Source organism: Photinus pyralis, unplaced genomic scaffold (assembly GCF_008802855.1).
Source record: "Photinus pyralis isolate 1611_PpyrPB1 unplaced genomic scaffold, Ppyr1.3 Ppyr1.4_LG1, whole genome shotgun sequence".
Classification (NCBI taxonomy): domain Eukaryota; kingdom Metazoa; phylum Arthropoda; class Insecta; order Coleoptera; family Lampyridae; genus Photinus; species Photinus pyralis.
The window spans coordinates 60,475,291-60,500,816 of record NW_022170249.1 but is presented as its reverse complement, the minus strand read 5'-3'; the positions used below and the strand labels follow the sequence as shown (position 1 = coordinate 60,500,816).

Below are 25,526 nucleotides of genomic sequence, written 5' to 3'. Positions count from 1 at the left end.
CACCTTAGTGTAGGAAGATTGTCTCAGATTTCTCTGAAATGTGTGGATTGCGAGAAACGGGACGGATTGATGCGAACTGTGTCCGTATTTTATAGTGCTTGCATACATGATTTCAGGAAAGATTGTGCAATGATTGCACTGAATTGCACCAAACGGCGGGTGAACTGCGCCGGATTGCAACGAACTGCGGCTGATTGCACTGAACTGCGGGAAAACTGCACCGAACTTCTCTGAATACAGTGGATTGCAAAAATCACGGCGGATTGCAGGCGGACTGCGTCTGGATTTCATAGACCATGCACATGATTTCAGGAGTAAGATATAGACTCTAACGTAGCACATATAATTACCTATATACGTTTAGGAGCTGCAGAACAAACTGCTCAACAGCAACAGAAACGTCTGTTCGATTTAAAACGTAAGGTACCTGCATTCTACAAGGTAGGTCAACAGGTACTGTTACGAAAAATTATTGCAACCAACGATGACAAAAGTAAAAAGACTTTGCCTAAATACGCCGGTCCTTACGTTGTACCAATGTGTTGCCACACGATTTGTATGCCATAGAAGACTTACTTGGGGCGCAAAAGACGTAAAAGGGGTTGTTTCAGTTGATAAGCTAAAGCTGTTTCATCCTACTTTGCCAGACGATGGCGACTGTAGTTCTTCTAACGGTGAATATAATCAAAATTAATCGTATACGTATGTTAACGAATCACCAAAGTGGTGGTAAAGAGAGAAGTTGCTAAACGTTAGCCATTTATCGAATTTAACTTTAATTTCATTTATTTAGGAACGCAATGGTCTACGAGGACGTAGAACTGGGAAGCATGGCTGAGCTGTAAGCAATATGAATGCTGGAGGACGGCGTGATGTTATCGGCGGCTCCGGTGTTCTTGCTGATGCAGCAACAGTGGTCCGGCTGTCTGTACCGTGGTAAACGATGTATTTACGCGTCCGAGGAAAGGATGGGGGATGGGCACAACGAACGTATTGTAGAGCAGTTGAAGTCATCGTTCATTTATGAACTGTTTTAGTTTTGTGATTTTCTTATTCTTCATTCTTTTAATAAAATACTTATGATAGTTTAGATAGGTTTCTTTTTTTCTACAGTTTTCTAGCTTTCTTAGCTTTCATACCTTCCCTTGCTTTATCCTCATCGATACATATAGGAATATTGCGTTGGATATAATTATCAATAATGTTTATGCTCTTCACAAGGGGATTGTAGTAAGGTCATTCTGGGAGAGATGCCCTACTTAACGTAAAAATTGAAACATAGACACAAAATATTTTTTTTTATTCTGAAAAAATACGTATCATCTTTAACATAAAGTAAACAAGCAAAATCTGACAATAAACATAAATGTTGTTCACAAATTGGTAAAAAAAATAAAACTTGCAACTCTGCATATGGCCATCTCACCCGTAATTTCCGGGTGAGTTGCTCCACCAAAACGGGAGAGATGCCCTGCTCCTAAAACTTGTCTTTCAACCTGGTTTACGTTGTCAACTCCGCTTCTCCACACGCACACCTGTTACATTTATCTTCATGTGCCGTGCATGTTTCGTGAAGCCATCCTGTGCATTTTATGCACTGTATCCAGTCAACGTTTATTTTGGTTTGAAATAGTTCTCTAGGCATTCTACACAATGATCCTTGTTTTGTTTAGTCTTCTTACATGTTGTATGCGATTTCTTATTGTTCCCTTCATCCAGTTCAGTTTCAGTTTTTGGCAGTTGTAGTTAAACATTCTTCTGAAGATGAATCGTCGGTGTTTTGCTGAGATCGAATCTGATTCTTTGTTTTTCCGTCCGTTCTTGAATTTGTGGGCGTGTTTGTCACTATGGTCAGCGGGATCATGTGTCACAGTTTTTGCCAAAACTTCCGTAGATTGTTTCTTTCGTCGCTTCAGTTGTTTTTGAAGCACCGGTACTGGACTTATCTCTGTCAAACATTTCGAAAGTGTCTTCTCTACTGCATTGTTGGCGTTGGTTGTAATTCTTGACGGTCCGTGAACAGGTGACTACCGTGGCCGCATTTCTTCCGCGGCTTTCAGATGTTGCAGTTGGTAAGTGTGCATTTACATCGGAAATAGCGTAGAAATGATCGGGAATCACTGCTGGATCCAGCGGAAATATTCCCGTCGCTCTAAAACCAGATAAAGCAATTTCGACCGACGCTGCTTTGCCCCAGGCTTTCCCGATGAGCTCCCCTGCTTGAAGACAACCAATCTTGCGTCCCGGATGGTGTATCATCCACTGCCGTGCTTCCTTCTTTAGATTATGCTTCAGCGACCTAAAAAATGATCTGTCTAAAAGCTGGAGCGCCTGGGTGGTGTGACTTGGTAAACAAATCAAAATAACGTCGTTTTCTTCGGCATACTGCAGCATCTCAAAACAATTCCGGTGGGACGAATGCCCATCCAGAATTAAAATTGTTTTTCCTGGCGGTTTTCTTGGTATGAAATGATCCTTCAGCCATTTAAAGAACAGCTCACACGTGATGTATGAAGATTTTGAGTTCATAAAAACTTTTGCACCGGCAGGTAAACCGTCACCAAACTCCTTTTTCTCACGCACTCCTTTAAATATTTATAACGGGTGAAAGAAATCTTCCTTCAGCGCTACAACATGCTACTATGGACACATTTTCACCTCTTTCGGTATCTTATAGTATGTACATCTTTAGCCCCTTTGGTAGTTTACACAGGACCAGCTTCATTATTCAACTGAAAACCCGTTGCGTCCATATTGAAAATATTTTCCGAGCGGTCAAAAAAGTTGAATTCAAATTATAAACGACAGAGAGCAAAGTGAAAAATGCATTAGCTTCTTTCTACTCATTCCTTCACTTCGGGCAAGTGATAATCCCTGGGACTGCCTAATGCTTAACTCCTTGTTTCTCCTTAAGAAAGAAGACAACCAGTCGTAACCTGCCATTCGAGCTTCACGATTGAAGCGGTGCTTAATTCCTAACTTTTATGGTTCAGTGGTAGAGCGTTGGACTATAAATCCGGAGGTCGGGTGTTCGAACCTGGGTTGTGGTAAATTTTTCATCTGTGGCAGAGATGGGAATTACCTTAGACCAGTTTCGAGCATTCTGCCAGCTACTCCGAATTAGGTTTTCTTGCAGTTTTCCTAATTCGTAAGGTAAATACCGGAGTAGTATAAAACAACTTATAACCTTCTGCAGAGGCACCTCTAAAACGCATTATGCGGATCATTCTGTAATTGGGCGCAAGCCTGTTGAGGGCCCAGAACGAGAGAGGGATAATAATAAATAAATAGGCAAACAAAGGGACTATTAGATATTACAGCAGAATCTGAAAGTGGGTACTTCATCGTTAGATTGATGAAACTATTCGGGTTTTCACTTTTCTTCAACTTTTATTAAAATAAACACGAAAAGTATGACGTAACTATGAGGCGCCGTTTGTGCCATAAATATATTTATAAAAATAATGGAAACATGCAAAAATGAAAGCAATATATAATATAAAAATCACTAAAATATTAAAATATATCACACAGTTCACATTATATATCAATGCCGAAAAGAAATCATTATCATTTCACGTGTGCCAAAATGCAATGTTGGTTGCGGACAACAAATCGGTGAGGCGCTATTGGATGAAATATAGAGAGCAGTAACAGCTTTTCAAAAATTCAAATTCGCTTGTGGATTCCGATTCGCGCGGAAACGTAAATTAGCTAATGTCAGTGTGTCCTGTAGTCAGCGTTAACGTCTTTTTATTTTTTAGTACTTACAAGTGTAAGGTACGTTTATTAATTCTTACAAATGACCACCAAATTTCGAGGGTGTTTTAAAAATAGAAATATTCCCAAAAAAAGGGACGTGTGAACTGCGCTGTTAGGGTAGAAACATAGTGAAGTAGTTCATCTCGCCGCGCCGCTCGCCGTTCACCTCGCCGTACGGCGAGGAAGAAACAAATTCGCATAATTAAATGATATTGCACATAGTGGAGCAAAGCGCGTCGCCGTTCACCTCGCCGCTATTCTTGAAACAAAATGATTTGTTTTTTCTGGATGCAGTTGCTCGAAACTAGCTCTATGATTGGTTATTTGAAAGCCGTTTACATTTGCCTTTTCAGAATAGCATTCGCATAGCAGCAGTATTAAAACGGCCGTTAATAAGAAGGCATAAAAATCGTACTGCGCATCGCTTCGCCCGGTACATTCAATAGCAATTGCCGTAACTTTTACGTTTAATTTAATTTTAACCGCGATCGTCATCGTACTGTATCATATATACTTTGAAATGGTCAATAAGGAGCAACTAATCGGGGAAATATTCCAAAGACCGGCAATATGGGACCAGCGACACAAATGTCACCATAATAGATACGTCTTAGAGAAGAGTTGGGGGGAGGTGTCTGCAAACTGTGGTATTTCAGGTAAGCAAATAAATGGAACTTGTTTTATTCATACTTTCTTACGTACGAGTAGTAACATATCAGAACATTCTTTTCAAAAAAATTACGTATAACATTGAAGTCAAATACAGGGTGATCCGGTACTGAGCCGACCATATGTTCTAGGGGGTATTAAGACAAAATATTTTTATACTTATAAACTATAGACGAATTTCTCAAACATCGAAGGAACTTTATGAATAGTCCACAGCATTTTCGATCATAATGTCTACTAGAATATACATATATGGTAATGGTGTAAGTCTGCGGTTCCGAAACACTCCAAAACAAGTATATAGAACAATATCATTTGATTCATTGAACACCTCTTTCTGTAGCAAAATAGTCTGTGAACACATTTCTCACTGAAATAGCTTCTCCCGTTGAAGGATTGTTTCTCCTACCTGCTGTACATTTAACAGAACATTGGCAGTAAGTTCATTGTCTGTAGCAGCATTTATCACGCGTTCTCTGTCAATTATAGTATTATGGAGAATACAAACTGCTTTAATAATTGCATCGGCAGTGTCTGGGTGGGTTTCGATGGCTTTGGTTAGTATTCTCCACTTCATTGTTGCAATGCCAAAACTACATTCAACTGTTTTACGCGCTCTAGATAGTTTTTTGTTAAATAGTTCATTTTTTTCACTTAACCTTCCTCCCCACGGGTGTAAAACAATACGTTTCTCCACAGCGAGGTACCCGGGTACCACAACGCATCTACAAGGATACGTGTAGGTATATTAGGTACATCGGTGCCGTAGAATGATGCGCAAAGGATACATTTTATGGTATGCATTCGAATTTGCAATTTGGTTCAGTTCGGTGTAAGAAATAGCGGTGATTAGTTGTTGTTGTGCAAAGGATTGCGATAATGTCGGACAAAGTAAGAGATATTTCATCTGCAGACTTTAGACGGTAAGATTTTACATTTTTATTATGAGTAGGATACATTCTTTGTGCGATGTACCATGCACTTATTCTGTTGTTTATTTATAGCTTGACTTATGAGCAACAAATGGCTTATATGAAAAGGTTGCATGAGGAATGTGATAGTGATGAAAATAATGACAATCCTGAAATAATCGCAGATGATCCCGAGTTGTCTGATGACGAACCAGCCTTGAGATCCGATCTTCTACAAGTAGACGATTCAGATATAGAGGATGTTTACGCTGACCCCGATATTGAAGTCGAAATTGATGATGATGACGAATCTAGCGATGAAAATAGTGATGGAGAATCTGATTCCGATGATCGTGTATTACGCGCTAAAGATGGCACTTTGTGGAAACTTACATCTCCTTCCGCTCATCAAACTCCTACACAAAATATTCTTCGTCAGAGAAGTGGAACATCAAGAACCACAAAAAATCTTTCTGTGAGCGATACATTCAGATGCATTTTCAACCAAGTGATGTGCAATATTGTTATCAAAGAGACAAATCGAAAGGCTAATGAGGTATACTCTAAATGGAATATTTCAAATCCGGAGAAGCCACAGAAAATCTGGAAGCCGCTTACAGAAGAAGAGTTTGATGGTTATTTAGGTATCTTGATTACAGCGGGTGTTCGTCACTCTAGCTCTGAAGATGTCAAAGAGCTTTGGAGAATGGATGCCTACCCATTATATCGTGCTACAATGGCAATCAACAGATTTTGGGCCATAACAAGATTTCTAAGATTTGACAATGCCAATACAAGGCCGCAACGGCTGGAGAGCGACAAGGCAGCTGCTATCACAGAACTGTGGCTTTTATTGAATAACAACTTGAGAGCACACTACGTACCATCGGAATGCCTTACGGTCGATGAACAGTTATTCCCTTATCGAGGAAGAACAAGATTTACACAGTACATGCCCGCAAAACCGGCAAAGTACGGTATAAAGATTTGGTGGGTGTGTGACTCGTTGAACTCCTATCCGCTCACTGGACAAATATATACAGGAAAATCACCTAAAGGTCGTGAACAAAACCAGGGAGAGCGGGTAGTAAAAGACCTATGTTACAGGTATAAAAACACTGGTAGAAATATTGTAGTGGACAACTTTTTCACCACACTTCCGCTGGCACGGCTCTTGTTGTCATGGGGACTCTCTATAGTTGGAACGCTGAAAAAAAAACAAGCCATACATTCCATCTCAGATGTTAGCACATAAATCAAGACCTACGGCTTCATCCCTTTTTGGATTCAGCGATGACAAGATTACGATGGTATCTTATGTGCCGAAACCGAAAAAAGCTGTTATATTATTGTCCACCATGCACCATACCACAGATGTGAGTGGTCCGAAGAGGAAGCCAGAAATTATAGAGTACTATAACTCTGGAAAAGGTGGCGTTGATTGCATGGACAAGATGGTTTCGCACTACTCCATCAAACGAAAAACTCGTCGTTGGCCTGTAGCTATGTTCTATAATATGCTGGATATCGCTTGCTTGGCATCATTTATTATCTATATGCAGAACAATCCGATGGAGTCAAGAAAAAACGAACGCCGGCGAATTTTTTTGCAGACTTTAGGGAAACATTTAGCAATGCCCACAATCGAGAGCCGTACGAAGAATCCAAGGATGTGTCAGAATTTTAGCACCAAGTCCGGAATTGAATGCATGCTGGGTAGAGCACTTGTCAATCCTGCCATCTCTGAAGAGGAAGAAAAGCCAAGGGATGCATCTGGTCGTTTGGTTGTTACAGGAAGATGCCATATTTGCAGGTCTTCTGAGAAAAAGCAAAGAAAGACCCGAAAATTATGTTTCGCTTGTAAGCGTCCAATGTGTGCCGTACATACAAAAACCATTACGAAATGCCACTCTTGTGCTCTGTAGCAGTATGTGTTCTATAAATATAATGTTCATTTTTAGAAAATAAAATTAATTTGTTTATAATTTATGGTTATTTATTCTTAATTTTCCGTTGTGCATCAAGGTATTCCATATATTAGGTCCACAATTTACGTTTAGTAAGTAAATTATATAGTGGTACCGGGGTACCTCGCCATAGATATTATGTGCAAAATACTTTAAAAAAATATATTTTGAAAATTTGAAGATTTTTTATAGCTTTTTTTTATGTTCTAGGTTGACATAAAGGAGATTAACGATGTCAAATAACCTTGGCCTAAAATATTAATTGTAACATAAATAATGCTTAACCTGAATACAGAAATGGTACCCGGGTACCACGTCGCGGGGAAGAAGGTTAAGTTGCTTCTTGGAAATGGTCTCATCAAGTTTTTCATTAAGGGGTATGCTTCATCCCCTATAAAAACATAAGGTGCACTGATATTGGTGTTTGGTAAAAATTCATTGGCGGGAATGTTCAACTTGTTACTACTCACATTAATTTGTACACGTTTGAACTTCGAAATGTTCCCCCATCGCTTTGTTTGCCGTATGAACCTACTTCAATAAAAATGAATTTACAATTTGCGTCACTAACAGCTTGAAGTACAATCGAAAAGTATTGTTTATAATTATAAAATATTGACCCTGAATGTTTTGGACACTTTATTCAAATGTGCTTCCCGTCAATAGCGCCCAAGCAGTGCGGAAAGTTCCATCTGTGGTAATATTCACTGGCTATTTCTTTGAATTTTTCTTCTGTAGGGAGCACCATATGTAGTGGTTGCAATACTTCCCACAATAAGCGAGTGATTTCTGGTACGATTACCGCTACGGTAGGTGCTCCTAAACGGAAAGAAAAGGCCAAACTCTTGAAAGAGCTCCCCGTAGCTAGGTATCTGTAAAGAACCAAAATGTTTTCTTTTAATTAATTTCTATATTCCGTTTGTACTACAGTGTTTTATGATAATTAATTATAAATTAACTGACAGTAATGCGCTTGTTCTAGCTGCAGTAGCCAAAAAAAATTGGAAAGTGTTGCGACAGCAATTTAAAGTACATTTCGACAAACTACTTGCGCGGAGATCCGGAGATCCTGCACCCGAACCAGAGGAAACGGTGGACTGGCCATATTTCAAATTATTGCTCTTCCTTAAGGATATTTTTACACAACGTTCATCAAGTGGAAATCTGGAGGGTAATGAGGGAGAAGATACTCAAGGGACTGAGACTCAAAATACTCAAAGCGAGGGTGGAGAGGATGATGATTGTGAATCCAATAGTGAAAATATATCACCTCCTAATACCCCAACATCTTCAACACTTTCCAACAACCCCTTCACAAGGGGACTCCCTAGGGTATAGAAAAAGACCAGCCCCAATGGAAGCAATAGGAAGAGGGTTGCTAGAAATCGAAAAAGAAAAATTAAAACTAAGAAAAGGCAAAGAAATGGCAGTGAATAAGAAAGATAACGATGATGTGGCTTTTTTTACTTCCTTACTACCGCATGTGAAACAATTATCCCCTCAGGAGAAGTTAGGATTCCGCATTAAGGTGCAACAATTGCTATAGGAAACGTTGTATGGCCTTCAAACAATACCGAGCAATTCATATTCATCTAGGGCACCTTCATCATATGCACCATATAAGGTACTTGTACGTTTTAACGACCTCCAAAAACATGTAAAGGGAATTATGGATAAAATAAGAAATTTAGAGGGTTAAACTTGTTGTTATGGATGGTATTGCATCTAAATTTCCTACAAGTAACTCATAAAAATGATTTACTAACGTTATTTTATTTGTTACAACTTAAAAAATATTTTTTTATTATGAGTTAGCGTGTTTGTGACAGAGAACATTATTCCGACCAGTCTTTACCAACTACCCTATCACCGACCTCACTCGTCCCGATTACCGACCGCAACTTGATGCTCTTTAAATAAATAGGTAAGTATGATTAAAAAAAGGTTCAATTAGTTCAAAACGTTTATTTATAATTCTTGAATTGCTATACTATTTATTGCCTTAAAGAGGTACGAATCATGTCCACTTCTGGTACGGAATAGATTCCTCTTTTATTTAAAGGGACAGGAGGATTAATAGTGGACACTATATCACTTTCACTATATTCTAAAATATCGTCTCTTTCCGGCCACTTCCAATGTTTTCCGCTCATGGCCATTGTTTTTACAGTTGCTCCTTCTTCATTTTTTTTTATTATTAAACCAGGAAAAAGTTCCTGCTCATATGTAACGATAACGTAACAACCCTCGTCATATTCGCGATTTCTCTCACTTTTGTTGAGGGTCTTGGAAGCATTTCCTTTTCTCTTTATAGTTCTTTCCGCTTTAGCCGTCTCTTTCCTTTTCTTCTCCGCGTCAATTCTTCTTTGATATTCAATGAATTCTTCAGATGTCGCAACAGTTGGAGTTAATTTCTTAATATGTGTTTTTTTACCGGTTCCTTTCTTTACTTCCCCAGGCCAGAAGAGAGATTTCTTGAAAGGTGTAGGAATACCTTTTAAAGGTGTTGGAATGAGAGGACTTTCGTTTTCTTTATTATTAGAAATGTTATTAATTTGTTTCTCTGTTTGATGTGGCAATGGAGTAGCATCGTTGATGGTTGATGTGTAAAAACGAGCAACATCTATGTTCAAACCCTTCGACGATGTCCCTTCTCGATTACTTCGATTTTCTGTTGCAGACGATGATCGTTTCACTTTCTTACTATTACTACTATTGCTTTCAATGGGTGTTTGGTTAGGTGGTGTACAATGGGATGGTAAGTAATTGTTTACATTCATTCCGTTGCTATCTTCCAAGTTGCACGCCGAGATATTCATTGAAGAATCGCATCTTTCAATGGGCATTTGGTTAAGTGGTGTACTGTGCAATGGTGAACTAGTATTCGAAACCACTGAGTTGATAGTTGGAATACTCAGAATAGCATTTGGTTGAACTTCCAAGTCCAATAGGTCATTTTCGAGAAATAAGTCGTCATTAATTCTGATATTGTCAAGTATAACCAAGCTATCATCTGTTGTTGGCAAATTAGCGTTTAATGTATTCTCGTGAGTGTTTTCATGAGTTTCTGAACTACCACTACATTCGGCCTTAACTTTTCTCCATAGAAAAAAAAGACTCTCATCATTGATTTTACCAGTCCATGATTCTTTTGACATGCGGAATTCCATAAGGGTATATGGATCAATCCTTTTCTCTAATTCTAACAAAATACTTGGTGATATTCTTGAAGTTTCAGTATGAATGTCATTGTCACGTGCGGAAACTGTGGAAGTCTCTTTTGAATGTTGACGTCCAACTTGATCTATTAGTTTGGAAAAGTCAAAATAGTCAAGTGAAAATGGATAAAAGCCACAAGTTCTAAATCCATTTTGAATTGTATTCCCTGTTAGAACTTCTGATATACAGATCTCCATTTGCGAAGAAAAATCCTCACGCTTTAATTTTTGACCGTTATGACTTAATCTCCACTTCTGCACTTGATTTTTCCACGCTACCTTTAGTGGCCGAAAAACTGCAACATCCAAAGGTTGGAGGCGATGAGTTGAATTGGGCAATAAAGCTGTCAAAATGATTCCTTTAGCTTTACAAAACTCTGATAGATGCAGGGTCAAATGGGAAGAATGTCCATCCAAGAATAAAACTACTGGCATTGGTATCTCGAATTTCATTAGCCATGGATGGAATACGTTGGTTATGTACTCATAAAAGTTCTCCCCCGTCATCCAACCAGAGTCTGATCTACCAATTGCCCAATTTTTGGGCATATTATAATATATATTTGGAGGCACCCTTTTGTAGGGCATTAAGACTAAAGGAGGTTGCCTATTCCCATCCGCAGATACCGTTACCAACACAGTCAAGCACTCCTTTTCGTCATTTTGAATCCTCGTGTAGACTTTTTTTGAGCCCTTTCTAACAAGGACTTGTTTTTCTTTCGGTGCCAAAAAGAACGCGCTTTCGTCACAGTTAAAAATCCTTTGTGGATCTTTGAGAACATCGTCGAAGTTATTTTCTTCGAAGTAGTTTTTCACCCGATCGAACCAGTTACGGATGGCCTGTTCTGTTATGCTGGCACGAGGTTGCGTTAGATTTTGTGATATACGGGTAGATAATTCCGTATGTCTAGCCAAGAAGCCTTCATACCAATGCCGCCCCGGCATTCCATTTTTAAATGTATTGGGCCGACCAAGACTAGCCACTAATTTTGCAACACTTTCCATTAGTTGACCTTTTGTTACTGGAAAGCCCACCCTCTCAAGGTACAAGATCCATTCCACTAAACTTTGTTCTTCTTCCGAGGAGAGAACTGTGGGAGCCCCAGGTCTTGCCCCTTCTTTATACTTGTTCTTCATTTTATCTATTAACGTTGTTTTGGGTATGTGAAACTGAGCAGATGCTCTTCTAATGCTCATTCCCTCCTTTATACTAGTCAATGCATTGAGCAATGCCTCATTGGTATAGAGTTTTCTTTTTTTGTTTGTTCCATGGTTCGTCTATGCACAAAAATAAGTTATTGTAGTTTTTTGAAATTTTTTATTAAATAAAAAAATGCCAAATATGGTTGGTATGATCTGTACGATAAAAATCATGCATTGCCCTAGTATCGACCATGTGGACGGGGTTCGATACACGAACAGAATTATTGTCCATAAATACCGACCACACTTCAAATGCAAATTATAGAAAACTGGGTTTATTAGATTAATGTCTACAGGCAATTTATTCTCCGTCAATATAATATTGTATATATAACACTAGGTAAGTAGTTGTTCTGTCTAATTAGATTAGAAATAAATGAATATGTAAGTGCTGTGTAATGCAAGTTAGTTCATCGAAACGAGTACATTTAGTTTAACTTATGTTAGCCAACACATCGATCCTGTTATTAAAAAGGGTGGTCGGAATTACATTTTTCTGTTGATATATGTCAAACAATTTTAAATTGTTCCGCCAATAGATAATTTATGGCTAATATAAAAATTAGGAGAGTATTTATGACTGACCCAATATTCCCCATTTGCGACCACGTGGTCGCTATTAAGACCATGCCGCCATAATATTGTACTTCATTCCGACCAACGTTTATCTTAAATAATTTCAATATTACGCTATACAGACTGACTTTAAACTTCAAATAAATAACTTGTACAGTTTACATCGAATAACCAACTATTGTTTTGGGCAAATACTCACCTAATATTGTTAAAAACACAATTCAAACTTTAAGCACTTTTTAAGGTTATTTATATCAATAGCACACTTTACAGTGACAAGCATGCAAACTTCTGCAAATAACTGTACACTTTCCCACAAAAATGCCTATGTTGATAGCGCAAGTGCAGGGTGAATCATCAATAAGTTGTATAAAAGTGCTTAAATTAATATTTTATAACTTGTTTTCCTTTTTAAGGCCAGAAAATAAAATGGTCACCATTAAGTGCATGGTCGGTAATCCGTACCAGTACCTTATGCATCGTACGTCTCATCATCCAGATCTACCTACAACATCGCCAAATGAGCAATTATCTACTCATCATGCTCAACAATCTACGTCGTCATCATATGCACAACCTACTCAGCACCCACATGCATATTCACCAATACCTACCGAACATACACTTGCATCTATGTCATCCCCACTGGTACAAATGCCGATTCAACAGATCGCTTCTACTGAGAGGAATTCGTACGCTGCAATGTTACCAATTGGATCGCAAAGAAACCATTATAACGATCAACATTAAACAATACCTTAACATACCGTAACATGGAATACTTTATATCTATCTTACAATAAATGTTTTTTTTATTCTTACTTACCTGAGAGTTACCACCAACCTTTCTTCGGCGTCTATTGGCTGTACATGAAGATTATTATACTTTTTTTGAATCTTTGGTTGTATGAGTTGAAGTATGTAATTAAATGTTGATTGAGACATTCGTAAATACTCATAAAATCTATCGGGATAGTTCTTTAGTTGTTGGTACAAATGATGGTATTCTCCAAGTTTCGCACGTTGCTTTTGTACGGGATGGGCACTCCATCTTCGGCTTGTCCCTTTGGAAATCAACCACCATTTTACCACAATATTTGAATCACTATCGGTTTCGGAGTCTGTTAACATTTTTATAGTACCGTTTTAACACACTTTCCAAAATGTAACAACGGCGAGATGAACTGCTTTACTATGTTTGTAGCAATATACGGCGAGGTGCGTGGCAAGGTGAACGGCGAGCGGCGCGGCGAGATGAACTACTTCAGTATGTTTATGCACTTAGGGTTGTTAATTGGTCTAGGACTCGGGATCAAAAGGTGAGCCCGCCGTTCTAAGAATCCCTTAAAAGAGGGTTGACATTATTTTACTGCATTCATAGTAAATCTGAAAACCATTCCTGTAGAATCCATAATTTCAAACAGTTCCAAGATTGGGCTACTAGTTCAAAAGTTACAGCCCTTTGCATTTTTTTTCGAAATTGGTTTCTAGTCTATAACTTTTGATAGAGAAGTCTGATCGAAAAAGTACGAATTGTTTTGGATTCTACGCACCAAAATTAATAAGAAAAAGTGTTTTCCCGAGAAATTTTGGTGCTGTCGATTTTTGGAAAAAATGAAGGTTATACACTGCCTTTTTTTTCCCGAAAAAAAATTGTCTCAGATCGTCCCGAAAAAAAAATTTTTCTTATAGAACGTGGCCTGTAGAATCCATAATTTCAAACAGTTCCAAGAGGGTAGATGTTCATCATTAGTAAGGACAAGTTTTTTATTAGAGGTAGATAATGTTAAGGCTCAAGTGACTGCGCATGTGGTGTCGGATAAATAAATCGTCGGTAAATAAAATACAAGGTATTCATCAGAAACCACAGAAAATAGCATACAAAAGGTCCCTGCCTAGTACCTAAAGACACCTTAGTAAATATTGTAGTTAGGTCCAGAGTTAACAATAATTTTAGAGATTTATTTGTAGAAGCTAGTTTGCGCCTTAAGGAAGGAAATGAATATTCCATTCCGCGAACTATAATTAGATTAAGCTCGGATAAAGAAGGTGTTGAGTAAAATATAACATCGAAGTTGAATAACGTTTATTATAATTTTCCTATGGCTATCGATTTCGGCAACATTGCCATCATCAGGCCTAGCTATAAATATATCCTGTGTTATAGTTAGGCCTGATGATGGCAATGTTGCCGAAATCGATAGCCATAGGAAAATTATAATAAACGTTATTCAACTTCGATGTTATATTTTACTCTACTCATAAACGTTTATCGACAAATGGAGACGTACATCAAAAAGAAGGTGTTATACCCATAATAAACTTGGCAGACGATGATTTTGAAATTGGAGGAAATGAACTTTTGGTTAGGGCATGGCTTTGTGTGTTCTAGCTAGTGGTCCCCCTCGTGCCAAGGGCAAGATTTTAAGAATTGATACTGGCCAAGGCATGTCACTGCCGGTAGAAAGTATTAACGTAGGTCCTGTAACGAGTCGAGAGCGAGAAGCTCTTATTCGGCTGCTACAAAATTATGCAGATTGTTTTTCCCAGAATTCCACAGATGTGGGGTGTGCCAAGGCGGCAGAGTTGGAAATAACGTTAAATGATGACACTCCGTTTACTTACAGGGCCTATCGTATGTCTATAAGTCGACAGGAAACGTTAAAGAGAATGATCGGTGAGTTGCTAGGAAATGGCGTTATTCGTGAGTCTAGTTCACTTTACTATTCGCCCATTTTACTGGCCAAGAAAAAGAATGGCGACGAGCGAATGTGCGTCGACTATAGGAGACTAAACTCTAAGAGCATGAAAGAGCAATATCCTTTGCCTAGGATTGCCGATCAAATAGATAGACTGCATGGAAGTAAGTACTTCACCGGCCTAGATTTACGTTCTGGATACCATCAAATTCCCGTGCAGGAAAATTCAAAAAAATTTACAGCATTTGTAACCCCTGGAGGACAGTATGAATTTAATCGAGTTCCTTTCGGTCTCACTAATGCGCCCCGGGTTTTTCAAAGATTCATGAATAGGCTTTTGGCGTTTACAAAAGATTTTGCATCTGTCTATTTAGATGATGTGTTAATTCATGCGCATACCATCGACGAAGCGATGGAAAATTTAAAAACAATATTAAAACTTCTCCGTGAGGAAGGTCTTAAGTTAAATTTGGAAAAGTGCTATTTCTTGCAAACATCTGTCTCATATTTGGGATTTGAAATATCAATTGGACAAATAAAACCTGGTTCAGGTAAGGTTAAAGATATAGAAGAATTCCCGACTCCAAAATCAGTCCACAACATTCGACAGTTCTTAGGCCTCACTGGTTATTTTAGACACTTTGTTGAAAATTACGCCTCCATTGCAATACCATTAACAACCCTGCTAAGGAAAACTGAGAAATTCAAATGGGGAGTGAGCGAACAAACATCTTTCAACAAATTGCGTAAGGCTTTGACTGAAAAACCTATTCTAGCCATATTTAATCCTACGGCTGAGACTGAAGTGCATACCGATGCCAGTGCTCAAGGAATCGCTGGAATTATGCTTCAGAAGCAATCTGATGGACGATTGCATCCCGTCGCATATTACAGCCGACAGACAACCCATGCCGAAAATAAATATCATTCTTTTGAATTAGAAACCTTGGCAGTAGTCGACAGTTTAAAAAAATTTAGAGTGTATCTTTTGGGAATACATTTTACGGTAGCAACAGACTGTAATGCGCTGAAAGCGTCTAGTACAGAAAAGGATATAATACCTAGGATTGCACGATGGTGGTTACTATAAGAAGGCGCCAAAACGTTCGTACAGCAAAATACATATTTTATCTGAAGCCTTAATAAATACCCAGATGTAGCGTTTTACAAAACTATTCAATTTTTGTCTTATTGTTAAGTTGCTCTGAATTGGTTTAATTTTTAAAAAACTATTAAATTTATTTCTTGTTAAGTTACTCTGAATTGATTTTAATAAAGAATATCATGCAATAATCAAATACAGGTCTTTTATTTTTAAGGCATGAATATTAACCAACGACTGAAAATTAATGCCTGAATTAATTTTTTCATTAATTGACGAATTTCATTCATTGAACAACTACAGCTATTTACTTTTTAACTATGGACATGGAACAATTGAACCCTTGGCTATAGAATTGCTAGCAAGTGACTACCTAAAAAAATTTACAAATACCCTTTTTTATTTTTTGAAAATTGTGTCAAAGTAGCCCCGTGCGTGGGGCTACTTTGACATAGCGTTACTTTTCATTATAAATCAAAGTAGAGCTAACGCGGGGTGCACCTATAAAATAATAACAATAACACTTTAAAGAACCATATTTCAAAAATGTTCATATCGAACGACCCTGACTCACTGTGGCTGTAGATGATACCAAGAGGACCACCTTTGGTCCATTTTTCGTATAGGTTTTTTGATTTGTATACAACCATCCGGGGTAGTAACACCTCTTCAGCCGTACCACAAAACATAACGCTAACTGATGTTTTGAGAGTGCTCCTGTACCCGTTCTACACGTTTTCTACCCCGCGGTACCAACGCTTTCTTGGCTTCCGGATCATCAGTTATGTTAGTCCCGTCATAGTTCTATATGAGTGACGGTCGTACGACAGTTAAATCATCGCGAATGTTATTAAAAAATTCCACGATTTCAGGTGGTCCAACTGACGACCTCTGTCTCTTAATATTTGTAGCTAAGCGGTTACTAAAGTTCATTTCTTTTTGCAAACGCTTTTACAAAATCATATCGCGGTATATTGTTTTCCCATTGTGGAATAATTCTGCCATGTTTGTTTACAAACTTTTCCACCACATTCCGAATGTCCGCTTTGATCATCGGGAAACCCCAATCACTGACAGTACCCAGTGTCGGAAATCAAACGTTCCTCCTCTGGTTGTAAAACACTTGGGTGACCCGGTGTGCCCTCGTGTCGACCTTATTCAACAACGTTGTCCTATTTATTTTGTATTTCTGCGCGGCCGCCTTTTGCGATAACCTACCACTCCTTCTTCTTCTGCTACCGCCTTGTTCATATCTTCATCACCGTAGTTTTTATATGCACGCGTACCTACTTTTAGCGCATTTTTTAAGAATTAAAAAAAATGTGCTATTGTTTGCATTTTGTCCGTCCGTCCGTCAAAACAAAAGCTATTTCGCTTTAAAAAAAATGCGCTTTATTTGCACAACAGTTGTGCACAATTTATACTCGTTTATCGCTGCTTGCGTTGCTTCGAAGAAGTTGCCTCGTATATTGCTTCGTTAAAACTTGACAAAGATCTTCATACGTCTTGGTATTTGGTGCCTTCGGGCGGTACAGGTCTCGTAAGGTTGTATAAACTTCCGTGCTCAAAGATGTTATAAGAATTGCGACCCTATTCTCGTATTTAATGGAATTAGCTACAAAATATTGCCCCAATCGCTCTTTAAAAATGATGAAATCGTCTGGACGTAAGGACACCGCCATGGTGAAGGATAGCGCACTGCACGCCGTGTACAGTCGAAAAAAAAGTACGATTAAATTAACGATCTGTTAAGCATTGTTCCCCTCGTCGCCAAATATGTAATGTAGTCAGGATGTCAAACTGGGATTTTTGGCTTAACCTGGAAGTGAGGTACGGTGAAGGTTTTTTGACGGTTTTTAGTTCGTAAGGATGTCTAGTTTGAGAATCCGTTTGATGCCACTCTGTCACCCTTGAGCATTTTGAGAAATTCAAGATGGCGCTCAAAAATGTCTGCAAAAAATACAAAACTTAAATTTTTTAAAAACATGGGCATGTAGGACGTCGATTTTAGGGTTTTTAAGGGGTTGGTTTTTATATTTTTTCAATATTAACTTGTCGTACATCGATTTATATGTTTTTATGGATAAGGATCCCGAATTCCATATCAAAATGGAGGTACAGCAAGTTATTCAATGTTAAAAAAGTAGAACGACGCCGACAGACGGCCCGAAAATAACATAAAACGCGCGGTGCGTCGCGCCCGCGCTGCACAACGACATCATTTTAATAAAAAGATAATAATTATAACAAGTGCGATACGTCTTTTTATAGTTTTTTTGGGGTGGAGATTACAATTTTGATGTCAAAATATGATTTTTTAATAATTCCTAGAAATATAAGTATACAAGATAGCCTCAAAATTTAGAGTTAAAAAGTTTACCATTTACTCCAATACCCTTACTTAAATATCCCCATCCCACATATCCCATCTTGTAAAAAAACATACTATCTAGTCCAATATACCCCTACCTAAATATCCCCATTAATTGTTTTTTATTTTTGGTAGAAGTCAAAATTAGTGGTTGAGAGGGAAGTATCGTTTGTTCTGTTAGAACATAACGTCTAGCAGAATGTTTTCCTCGACTGGTTCTAGTGGATGATTTAATACTGTAATCGTAGTATTTATCAAAAATTAAAATCACATCTGCTTCTCGTAAATAAGCAACAAGTTTATCAACAAAGAGTTTTAGGTAATCAGAAACCGTTCCTCGAACTGGCCAGTGTATTATACCCAAAGCAGTGCACATCCATCAATTATTGTTAAAGACGGTCTAGTATTTAGTCTCTTAGACTGGGAAACAGCCAGTGAATTCATATGAACCGATTTTGTTGATGCCTCCTTCATCGATCCATCATCATTAAACATTGAAGGAGGCGCCGAAGATAGTTCGTATTTCAAAACTTCCGCTATATCAATGTTCCTGAAAAAACAAATGCTGAAAAAAAGTTAATGTTGTAACTGTGAAAATTACTACTAACCAAAACTTTTGCTTTGATATTAGTAGAGTTATTTGCACAATTACACATTGGGATATGTGGGATGGGGATAATAAAATAATCATAATTATAATAATAATCATTTATTGTCCAACAGAATATTTTCCAATAACAGGACAGGGATTGTGTACTAAATAAATCTAGTGTACATATATGAAAATAAAAGTGTACTGTAAATATTCAAAAAGAGAACTTAGAATTAAACTCAATAGAGATTCACAAAGAATAAGTTAAAGGGATATAATTACTAATTATCAAATTATACAAAAAAAAAAAATTTAATATTTAAGTAAGGGTATTGGAGTAAATGGTAAACTTTTTAACTCTAAATTTTGACGCTATCTTGTATATCTTTCTAGGATTTATTCAATAATCATATTTTGACATCAAAATTGTAATCTCCACCCCAAAAAACCTATAAAAAGACGTATCGCACTTGTTATAATTATTATCTTTTTATTAAAATGATGTCGCACCGCGTGTTTTATGTTATTTTCGGGTCGTCTGTCGGCGTCGTTCTACTTTTTTAACATTGAATAACTTGCTGTACCTCCATTTTGATATGGAATTCGGGATCCTTATCCATAAAAACATATAAATGGATCTACGACACGTTAATATTGAAAAAATATAAAAAACACCCCCACTCCTCCAAAACGCCCCCAAAAATATTTTTAATTAAAAATTTAAATTCAGAAGGCTTTAAAACCCTCAAATCGATGTGCTACATGCCCATATTTTAAAAAAATTTAATTTTTGTATTTTATGTAGACATTTTTGAGCGCCATCTTGAATTTCTCAAAATGCTCAAGGGTGACATAGTGGCAATCGGATTCTTAAAATAGACCTACTTAGTGACCTAACACCGCAAAAAAATTTTCACCGTACCTTACTTCCAGCTTTTTCGCCTGGCTTCCAGACTAAAGTACTGGTTCAGTATTAAACCGCTGTAGTAGCTTACTTGTCGAATAATTTATTAAAAGGCAAAACGTACCATCGGTACAGGTTTCAAGGTACCTTATTTACGACACGATTTTCAGAAAGAGGAGTGGTAAAATATTAGTACGTGGTTATAAAGGTTACATTATTTCCCCATTAAATTGTCACAAGTTTTTATGAAACAATGCCTCTTCGAGCCAGTGGAAGACGATGAATACATTAGTGACTTCTTAAAATTTATTTGCAGTTCCGATAGGCTTGTTATAAAAACAGCGCTAAATAATTTTAGCTCAGTTGAGTATGATGACCTCTTAGAATTTGTGACGGTTTTTTCTGAAACCGTGTAAATTGCTATTTGGTTAAGAATTCAGTAGTTTTTTTGAGATTGTATTTCAGCTTAACGTTCTAATTTTCTTTGCGCTTAAATTTCACTCCGTGATTGCACCTTTCATTGCATTGTTCAAATTTAAATTGTTATCGAAAATCCTTTACGAAAGGAGGGCCAACTGGCGTGCATATACGATACCCAACTGGATAACATAACAATTACTCAACTGAATATGCTGTTATGCGTTGGTATATACATGTGTCCAACTGGACATTTTAGCCATTACTCAACTAAATAAGGCCAAAAGGCAACATCTTATGTACCTGATACAAACGATGTATCATTTTCCAGCATGTGTATAGGGATATGGCTTCCTTGATCGTCACTTAATAATAATAATAATAATAATAATAATAATAATAATTTAATCAGTATAAGACAATTGCACAATTGTATAACATCGTCACAAACAGAATATAATAACAAGCGGAAATTACTATATAAATTAATAATGGAAACTAGACATTTTTCATACAGTCCAAGAATTCCTGGTGGCTGTAAACAACATTTTCTATTAAAAAAGATTTTAATTTTTTTTTAAATAGTACAAGTGATGTACCTTCATTAAATGAATACGGTAACATATTAAAATATTTGCACCCGGTATATTCCGGCGACTTCTTATAAAATGAATGTCTCGGCTTTTCCAAAAAAAGCTTATTTTTTTCCTTCGTGTTGTAGCTGTGGATGTCACTACGAATTTAAACTTTTGTCGATGCTTATATATATGTACCAGACAATTGTACACATAGATGGAAAAAAATGTCAATATCCCATTCTCACGAAACACACTACGACAAGGGCGTAGCCAGTCGCAGCTTCAGGGTGGGGCAAAAGTAAGAAAAAATGTAATTATATGTGTATAAATGATTTATTTTTTGCATTTCAAACGTACTTTTGACATACAAACCATGTAAACCTGTTTTGACACAAACAAAAACTAAAATATGTTCAGGAAAGAATTATATTACCTATATTGAAAATACATTAACTACCTTTTTATTTTAGCAAAAGCCGGCGAGGGTTGATGCAGAACCTTCTTAGCAGTTCGGCTTTGAATTTTGTATCTGCCTCTGTGACCCTTTTTCTATGCACGCTTAACATGCAGAGACCGCAGAGCCGATGTTCACTCATAGTGGAACGAAGCCACGTTTTGACACGGCGTAATGTACTGAAAGACCTCTCAATCGTGCATGTGGTGCAAGGTTGGGCCAGTAAAATTGAAAGAGCTATTTTGATGCTCGGATAAAACATGTCCGTTTCTTTCACAAGCTCCAAAATGTCTATTTCCTTAAGTACCTACATTTTGCGACACATTTTTTTGATGCCACATATCGTACCATAGTTCAGCTTCACTATAAGGAAACCAGCAGCGCCAGCGCCCAAATCATAAAAATTGTAAACTGTTTCTAGCTTCTTTAAAAATTCTTGCAACGTCATTTGTAGCATGAGATATGGGTGCAATATTGGCAAGGAATATGCTGGCGAGTTACTGTCAGAGAAGCGCTCTTCTAAAGACATAATAATTGAGTCTAGGTATGGAATGACCAACGATCTGTTCCAGTACTCGACAGGGTTCTGTGCTGAAGGATTTGCATGGTGTGCTTGGCGTTGGGCTAGCCGTGGCATAATGAAATCCATAATACTAAAGTCACTAGCTAGACATAGCCAGCAAGTTCACACAAACATGCATTTTGTCGGATGGGTGAGGGCCAAGCTAGGGTGGGGCAAATGCCCCACCCTGCCCCAACGTAGCTACGCCCTTGCACTACGACAACTTTCATTATACTTTAGCCCAAATATGAGGCGGAGCACTCGTTTTTGTAAGATGAATACCCGACTGGCATGACACGAGTTACCCCACACAATTATATTATAATTAATAACGGAGTACACTAATGCATAGTAAACATTTAGGGGCGCTTCAACCTTTAATGTATTTCTTAAATTCATGATTAAGAAAAACGCACTGTTCAGTTTGTTGCACACCGTTGACACATGTTCGGACCATGATAGATTAGAGTTCACTGCTACTCCTAGAAATGAAGTAGTGTGCCCTCTAGGAATTTCATTATTTTTTATTTTGAATGTAAATATTTGCTGTTCTGTCCTTGTGGAATGTAGTTCTATAAAAGACGATTTTGTATAATTGATTTTTAAATGGTTATTTGCGCACCACTTGTCAAATTGCAGTAAAACTCTCTCGACTTTCATGGTTACCTCTTGGTAGTTGCCCCCACTAACCGTCACCGTGGTGTCGTCGGCATACATAAAGGTCTTGGCGTCATCGATGTATTGTGGAAGGTCGTTGATAAATAGAAGGAAAATGAGCGGTCCGAGAACACTGCCCTGGGGAGTACCGTTGTCCAGCTTGTAGGGGTCTGATAATTGGCCATTTGTTGCTACTCGTAACTTCCTACCTGTGAGGTATGAGTGAATCCACGAATTTATATTCCCTCTTATGCCATAAACATCAAGTTTTTTGCAGACAAAACTAGGGTTTACACTGTCGAACGCACTTGTCAGATCAAATTGCAAAGAAACCACTACCAAGTTTTTATCTAGCTCGCGATATAAATATTGGATATACTCAAAGTTTGCACTGGCTGTTGAGTAGTTGGGACGAAAGCCGTGTTGACATTTTGAAATAAGTTTAAATTTGTCCAAGAACGACCACAGTTTTTCACCAAAAATTTTCTCGATTACTTTAGAAAAAATACTCAAATTGGAAATCGGTCTATAATTCTGCACGCGTTTGGAATCACCTTTTTTAAATATTGGTGTAACAATTGCTAGTTTTAGCCTATCTGGGAACTGGCCTTGATAAAAGGAAAGGTTTATCAAACCAGCTAACCGATGCGAAATCGAGCTTGCACACACTTTTAGAATGTCGGTGGAGATTCGGTCAAATCCAGATGATTTTTTGTTCGGTAGTTTCATAATAGCATTGTAGACATCAATTTCACGTATAGAATCGATGAACATGCTTTTGGGGTTTTGTTCTTTGGAGGTGGTACCCGACTATTTATTATTCATGAGTGTGCTGCGGCTAAAGTGTTTTCCGAAAATCTTACTGACCACAACAGGGTCCGAAATTACTTCATCATTATCGTCACACGTTAGGATTACTGTATGGCCTGCCTTTTTGTCGTTGACTATGCTCCACAATGTTTTTGCTTTATTACGAGATTGAGAGATGATAGTTTCGAAATAATGCTGTTTTTCCAATTTTATTTGGTTATTGGTTTCCCTTCGTAGATTTTTAAACATCGAAACAATACTCCAATTGTCGCCCCGTTGAAACCGAACGGGCACAAGGGGTTGGCGACCTTGATCTTGATACTGAGGGCGTATAATGGCGTCTACGGCTCCTAGAACGAGCACTTGAACAGGATGGTGATCTTGATGTTGAGCGTCTACGACTTTTAAGACGCCTAATTTCCTTTTCCAACGCACGTATTTTCTTCGACGGGCGTCGACCCATAATAATAACAACGTAGAGTTAAAAAAATAAAAATAACACGTAATGACGTGTTGCTAGGTTGAGCACAAAGCGAGTAATGATACGTAAATGCAGCGTTGCCTACATTACCGACCGACAGGATTTTGCTTTTTTAGCTTTCAATATGTGCTTGGTTGAGTAGAAAATAGAGGGTACTACCAGTAATCATGTAGTAGAAGAGCGCGAAATATAATATTCTTTTTACAATTAACCTGTTCTTGGGAATTGAAGTTAACTTTACCCTCATTTAAAATACCTATTAATTTATCTACATATTTGTTGCAGAGAAGATACATTTCTTCTGTAAAAAAGTTCTACCAAGTAGACCTAAACTTATTTCAAGTTTTGACCTGATTTGATTCTCGTAACTGCAATTAGACACAGAAATACTATTATCTACAAACAGCTCATTTATGTTATCATTATCACTATTTACAGGCTTACTATCAGTAACTATAGGTTGCGTAGTAGGTAAGCACTGCATATGACATGCATGAATGCATTTACAAATATTATAATCATAACCATATAGTCTAAGAGCCAGCGACACAGAACCCTACGTCATCGCGGAATTCAACAAAAATATTATTAATAAGTAGGTTTGAAAGAGGAAAAAACAAAACCGCCATGTCTGCCAGGCATATCCTGTGCTTATTGTTGCTAATTAATTAATTAAGTGTACATAAAAAGTAGGTTACTTACGTCATGACGGAATTGGAAAAAAAATATATGGGATTATTGCTGGCAACGAGCACATCACGTAAACATATGTGTGCCAGCCGATTCCCCGTGCTGAATACATGTCTGCCGGGCGCGAAGGGGTATAAAAAACAGTCGCGCTTACGTCATCACGGAATTTAGCGAAATTTTTTTTTAATGTAGATAATGTCTTCCCTGACAATACTATATATGTTTGCCGGGCAAATTTCTGTGCCAAAGTAATGTCTGCCACTTTTTATGAAGTTATTTTTGGTCCCGAATCATGCCATTTGATGTTAATAAAAATGCGGTTTTCATTGATGACGTAAGCGCGACTGTTTTTTATACCCCTTTCGCGCCCGGATTCAAGACAACCGGAAGCCTATCAACAGAAAAAATTGAAAAATACAGCTTCCGTATGTAGATGATGAGCATAAATGGTTTTATGAACAGTTCATAAATGAGGAAGACGATATGAGCGGAACCGATCAAACTAAAAAAAAAATGCGCAAAAAGAAATAAAAACCTTGAACATCTATAGTAACTTTTTTTCTGAATTTGTAGTAAATGGCCAGATATTAAGGTGATTTTCTGGAAAGTTTTGCTTTACAACTAATGAAAAGTGTGTTCTGGCAGTATATTTTTCACGTCGATACTATAAACTTAGAAAAAATTCAGTGTATGACAGAATCTGTGTTGTATAGCACTTTTGTCCAAATTTATATTTTGTTACCTGTGTATTTTTGTTTTATGGATAAAGGGGTTATTCACCTATTTACCTGTGTAACTATTATATCACCGTTATTTAAGTCTTTAAAAATATATATGAACTTGTGCACATATTAATAATATTTTTTGAAAAAAATCTGGTGTGTTTATATTCATTTTTGACAA

General features: G+C 37.5%; 1 protein-coding gene across 2 annotated transcripts; it reads left to right on the top strand.

Moving 5' to 3' along the window:
• Positions 1–5,114: 5,114 nt before the first annotated feature.
• LOC116166899 (piggyBac transposable element-derived protein 3-like) lies at positions 5,115–7,264 on the top strand. 2 transcript variants are annotated; one of them, XM_031482107.1, is made up of 3 exons: positions 5,115–5,354; positions 5,436–6,400; positions 6,450–7,264. In XM_031482107.1, the coding sequence occupies exons 1-3, from the start codon at positions 5,311–5,313 to the stop codon at positions 6,476–6,478; spliced, it is 1,038 nt and encodes a 345-aa protein (XP_031337967.1). In that variant the 5' UTR covers positions 5,115–5,310; the 3' UTR covers positions 6,479–7,264. The 2 variants fall into 2 exon arrangements, with proteins under 2 accessions (XP_031337967.1, XP_031337956.1); XM_031482096.1 differs by having other exon boundaries at positions 5,436–7,264.
• The last annotated feature ends 18,262 nt before the right edge of the window (positions 7,265–25,526 follow it).

What these genes read in the sequence shown, in the direction of transcription:
- LOC116166899 (XM_031482096.1), top strand. Translation starts at nt 5,311, where the DNA reads ATGTCGGACAAAGTAAGAGATATTTCATCTGCAGACTTTAGACG. An exon ending in TCATCTGCAGACTTTAGACG is followed by an intron (nt 5,355 to 5,435) that starts GTAAGATTTTAC and finishes GTTTATTTATAG; the next exon opens with CTTGACTTATGAGCAACAAA.